The 5,948-nt window shown below is 33.7% G+C and overlaps 1 protein-coding gene across 1 annotated transcript; it reads left to right on the top strand.

Moving 5' to 3' along the window:
• Window positions 1-1,253: 1,253 nt before the first annotated feature.
• LOC134241055 (uncharacterized) lies at window positions 1,254-5,932 on the top strand (the record flags this gene model as incomplete). Its single annotated transcript, XM_062723150.1, has 7 exons — window positions 1,254-1,400; window positions 2,872-3,041; window positions 3,331-3,436; window positions 4,899-4,999; window positions 5,253-5,414; window positions 5,597-5,690; window positions 5,869-5,932. Coding segments are annotated over exons 1-7 (830 nt in total), but the record flags the coding sequence as incomplete, so codon positions are not given.
• Window positions 5,933-5,948: the final 16 nt, after the last annotated feature.

A 5,948-nucleotide genomic window follows, 5' to 3' on the forward strand; every position in this document is an offset into this window, starting at 1 on the left:
AACGATGGCACAAAAGATCGTCTTATGGGATTAATGTTTTAATATTACATAAAGGTAAACATGCTTGCTGTGCATCTAACAAATGTCTCGTGGAGAAAAGAAAACATTGACCGAGGGGGATAAATACCTGTAATTAAATGAGAAAACTCTTAATCCGACGAATGAACCATTACGAAATCATTATACATACCGGCATTTTTTAAATCGGGTAAACACGTGGCCAGTAGCATTACACGTGGTCAAGCACGTGGAATAAGTTATAATGCTTTCAAATGAAAAAAGAAACTTTACACATGAACAAACAGGATCATATTCCCAAACAGTTAAAAATATTTTTGGAGATGCATATCCTTCGATGATTATCGGGAAAGTTAGTGGATCATAACACGTTTTGAAGCATGCAAGTACGTATTTTACCCATTAATGTCTTGAGCAAAAACATTTAATTTAAATAGAGCACACTTAACCTATATATGCAATTTCATTAAATGTCCCATTTGAACTAGAAACTGGACATTGTAGGACGTGATATGACTAAGGATTATTTATTTTAAATCGGAGAAACGGGTACATGTAAACGTTTGAAAGCTGCTGTTATTTTATTTAACAATATCGGATTCCATTGTAATTTTCAGATGCAGCGTATTATTAATGCTTAGTTTTGTAGTTTTAACAGGGGCGTAGTATCAGGGGGGGCAAGGGGGGGCAGGCCCCCCCCACTTTTTCTCCCCGACATTATCTTTACTATAGAAAATGTTTACTGAAGGGAAGGTTGCCCCCCCCCCCCACATTTCAGCAAAGGGTAGTGTTATAAGGAAAATGTACCCCAAAAGTTTGAAATGAAAGATGGTTGGTCTTGAAAAAAGTTAGCCACTACCCCCCCCCCCCCCCCCCCCCCCCCCACGAAATAGGATTTTCGACTTCGGGCAACTCCTAATTTTTCGTTTTTTTTGCTTGTCAACTTTTTCAGGTAAGTAAAAAAATTTTTGCTCAGGTTGGCCCCCCCACTTCCAAAAACGATGCTACGCGCCTGTTTAATATGTAAGTTTGATCATCAACGTATTGCATTTGATTATTTTCGAGTGATCCTGTGCAATGCAATCTGTTTGAAAAAAAAATCAGCATCTAATCTCTTGGATAGTATTATGTATCTTGCTGAATAGAAAGTTCAGAACTTGGAAATTGCAATCATTCTCTGCCCAGATGCCCATATCATTGAGATTTTTTTGGGATGTTGCTTGTACTTATTTTTTTCTGTCCAAACAGCATGAAGACAAGATCTAAGGACGCCATTTTAACCTTCACAGACATCTGCTTGACCTTGAAAGAAAAAACGATTTTAACAAACATAAATGGAAAAGCTAAAAGTGGACAGATGTTGGCCATCATGGGCCCAACAGGTAAAGACATTGAATTCTGGATTATTTCGTAAGACATACTGTCTTCTTGTTCTAAATCTATAAAGTGAAAACAATATTAAAGTTTTCCTGGCTTTAAAAGGAAGACCGTACTGTTTCAAGTATTTATTACCTGTTAGTAACGTGTTTTTGATTTAAGTTTGTTCCAACTTTGACCTCGGAATAAGTTAAGAGGTAAAATTAAGAAATGATCAAAAGATTAATACATTAGTAGTAGAATTAAAATTTACACAAAATCAAACATGCGAAATAACAAACTTACTGATGAACGTCATTTGTCATTAGCTTAACTGTAGATAAAATGGCCTGAATAAATTTTACTTTAAAAGTTGGTTTCATTAAACGGAAAATGGTTCAAAAGCAATGAAGTAAACATATAACTTGTCAAATTAGAATTTATATTCGCAGTACAGTTAAGGTGCGCAATGGAAATATCGACTAAATTTTGTATTTAAAAATGTATTCGTAATCGGGATGGCGATTATTTTTAGTACATTATTTATATAGGATAATTGTAATTATGATTAATAATTACATATCGAGGACGATTATATTTGATATTTAGACTAGTCACGTGATGCGGCAGTCACGCGATTTTCGCACATTGACTTGAAGTATTGATGTTACATATAAATATCACTAGTGCAAGGGCATAACCAAGTTAAATTTCCAAGTTTAGTATATAAATATTTTCAGCACGCATTGTAGTTTCTAAAAAGTGCTGCGATCCTGTCTAAATTCTGCAATTTCAGTGTTAAAATTATAATTGTTTGACCGAATGCTATATTTTTTGCTGGTCAGCGGCATGAAATATTGATATTAATTAAATTGTTTTTAAGATTTCATCAGGATCGCAGCACTTTTCAGATACCTTAATAGTTTTATAGTTGAAATGTAAAAGCTTACTTTGATCCATAGAGTGTATGCCCTTGCACTAGATCGATTTATTAAGACCCCCCCACATTACCCTCCGATGCACTTGCATACAAATATACGGCAGTGTAAATTAAATACGTAATGTACAGAAAACATATTAATAAAATAGTGAAGAAGACATTAAATTCAAGTTATTGGCCCATAGAATATCTGTAAATAATATTTCATTTAATTATAGAATACATATTTTGCTAAGAAAATATTACTTGATTTGTCTCTCACTGCATACAAACTACGTCACATTGTAAGGAATAACGTCATATTAACAAGTATATTGCGATCAGTGACTTGTTTATAACTTGTTATGTGGGATTTAACTAACGACAAAACAACACGCTTTAGTAAGTTTTTATGTAGTTTGATGATTTCTTGCTGGTTAAATTAGCAGATAAAGTCATTTTGTGGTATTTTAAAGAAATGTTGTATGACGTATATTGTGTATGATGTCATAGTCAAGTTTTCCCGAACAAATTAAGCTCCGCCTCCTTTTTGTAACCTTAACTGTGCTGCGTTACAGGGTCGGGAAAAACTTCTCTTCTTAACGTTTTGGCGGGAAATCTTACACTGACATCAGGAACGATAACTCTGAATGGGAATCCCTTCACAAAACTCCAGCGGCGGAAATTGGCGTATGTTCTCCAGAGTGACACATTTTTGTCTAGACTGACGCTAAGGGAAACTCTCTATGTAAGCGGTATACATGTATAAAAAAAACCAATAAATGCTTTTGTTGGTTGTATGTACGGGATTTCCCGTATTTACAATCAACGAAAGCAACATAGAAGAAAAATATATACATCTTGTAACTCCGCGGCGTAAGCGGACTGCTGACTGCAAAACGACAAAAAATTGTTTCTGATTTTTTTTTTCTCTAACGAAACATAAAATAATTCTATTAACATTTCTTTTCTTCAAAATCAAATGAATTTAATGCATTGAACTTATTTTCCACCTAAAAATATTTTCAAAATTCCAGTTCACCGCCATGATACGACTTCCGGATAGCGTGTCGAAAGCAGCGAAAATGGCGCGAATCGATGAAATTGTAGATGCACTCCACCTACGTAAATGTTTGGACACTGGTAAGAGAACAGCATTCTATTAAGAAATTGAATCGATTTTCAAATGTAACGTTAAATTCACTATACCTTATTACCTGTAATTAATATTCATATACATGACCCCCTTAATATCTTTACTTTACTAAGATTTTATTGATTTATTTATTTGTTTTATTTCCTTTTGAAGACAAAGGATGTATTCACTTTGACAAAAGAATTGACCTATAGGAGAGAACAATTTCCCGGAAAAAGTGACATTTAAAAAATAATCTTTATTTGTTGTTTTCTAACGTATATATATCTAAATTTTTCAAATTTGTACTTTACACCTAAAATTTATTATTTACAACTTTACAATAAACCTCTGAAGTTGACTGAAACATCATTTTGTCCGTTAAAGCATTGATTTTTGCAGGAATTTTGGCCTAGAAGTCCTTCAGGGCAGGCCTGCCCCTAAATAATATTGTGATATTTTGATAGGTTTGGATGTAAAGAATAATTTGATATAGGATTTTTTTAGGGGCAGCCCTGCCCTAAGGTCGAAATTCACAAAAATCCTACAAAAAATAAGGAAACCTGATTTTGATAATCTGCTTCAAATTTATGCCAAAAATACTTAATGGTCAGACTAGCTCAGTTGATATAGGAGCTGACTTTTATACCGTTTAAACAAACATTTTAAAGTCGGGGGTTCGAATCCACCTGGTACCACACTTTTAATTTTTTTTTTAATTTTCGCCTTTTCAAAGACATTTTTGATATTTTTTTTATAAACTTATTTATTTTCTTTCAATTATCTATCCTTTATGCATGCCCATTCTTGATATAAGAAACATTATCAAGAGATATCAAATCGTAAAAATCCAATGTACAGTTGTCAGTCAGGCGGAACAAACCTCAGTATAAGCACACTTTCTCTGAGGACAAAAATAACTCACTCTGTGTTACTCAATACAGGTATTCTTGGCAGCATTGAGTTGCGATGAATTTCAATTGTATATATTCCTCAGAATTTTTAAAATAACATTGATTTTGGGTACATATATCAGTGACTGTACTCCTTCGGATTTGATTTAGGCCTATATAATTTGCACACATTAACGGCATGTTTCATTATATTCATAGATAAAATAGCCTAGACATAAAGAATAGAATTTCAGAGGCAGTAAACATTACCATTATGTACAATGCAAGTAAAGAAAAATATCAATTATTACATTTGGAGATAACTAACTCAGAAAATCAATGTAAGGGTTCCTCCTACCTCTACTCACTGAAATAAAGATTTAGGAAAAACAAATTGTTAGATGTTTTTAGCCTAATGTCATTAATCAGAACGGAAATCGACAAGGTTTTTGTAGAGAAAAAAACCAAGCCCGGTCCTATAGGTCAAATCCCTATTTATAATGAAGTGATCCTTTTGCCCTTTTGTGTCAAGTGTCGTGTCCTTTACACAATAGAGATTTTTCATGTCTGATTTCAGTGATTGGGGATTTCATGCACCCCGGACTAAGCGGAGGAGAGAAGAAGCGTGCGAATATTGCATGTGAACTGCTTACAGATCCTAACATTATGTTGATAGACGTGAGTGTGTCTGCTTCCAGTCTCGTTTTTTGATTGAATGTGAACAGCTGCTAAACGCCTGAACATGATCTATTTGACTAATTAGACTCAAACCATGCTTACTGAACTTACATGTGTATTTTAGGGAATAAAAATGAAGAAAAATTCAGTAGCTTAAATAAAGAAAAGGAAAATAGCTCATTTTTTCATCAAGATATTACTTAAAGATATGCTCTGAAAAAAACATGACTGTATGTGGCTTTTTTCCTTCCAGGAACCCACTTCCGGTCTTGATTCTAGCACTGCGCATGTGTTAATGCAGGAATTATGGGATTTTGCTTCTCAGTATAACAAGATTATACTGACCACTATTCATCAGCCCTCCAGTCACATTTTTCACATTTTTTCGTCCCTACTGTTGCTTGTTAATGGTCGAGTGAGTTCAAATAAAATTATGTGTAATAATATATACAAATTTACTTTGTATTATCTAATGACGTACACAATTTTGTAAGTTTTGTTTCGAAAACCACCGAAATCAAGTGATAGTTGATCTCGCCTTCGCTGAAGAAAAAAGTCTCAAACTAGTAATTATTTAGAGGTTTGTATTCATTCTAGCCAGCGTACTTTGGCGACGCTCACAAAGCTCTCCAGTATTTTGGTGGACTGGGCTTGAACTTTCCTGACCATTACAACCCATCTGATATCATGCGTAAGTGCGAGTTTGAATAATAGAAAAGATACGGGTTATTCTATTTCTTATTTCTTTTAAATCATTTTTGTTACATCAATCATGATTGTTTCAAATACTGAGCTTAAGAGATATCGACTGAATGCATATTTTTTTATAGATTATTTGTTATAAAACTTGTTTTTGTGATCATTTTTAGTGGAGCTTCTGACCACAAATGCGGAAGTCGTTAATAAAATTCTTGAAGCATCGGAGAAAGCTAGGTGAGTATAATTTTTC

The sequence above is a fragment of the Saccostrea cucullata genome, unplaced genomic scaffold (assembly GCF_032062105.1).
Source record: "Saccostrea cucullata isolate Sc308-1 unplaced genomic scaffold, CSIRO_AGI_Scuc_v1 ctg22513, whole genome shotgun sequence".
NCBI classification, from domain to species: domain Eukaryota; kingdom Metazoa; phylum Mollusca; class Bivalvia; order Ostreida; family Ostreidae; genus Saccostrea; species Saccostrea cuccullata.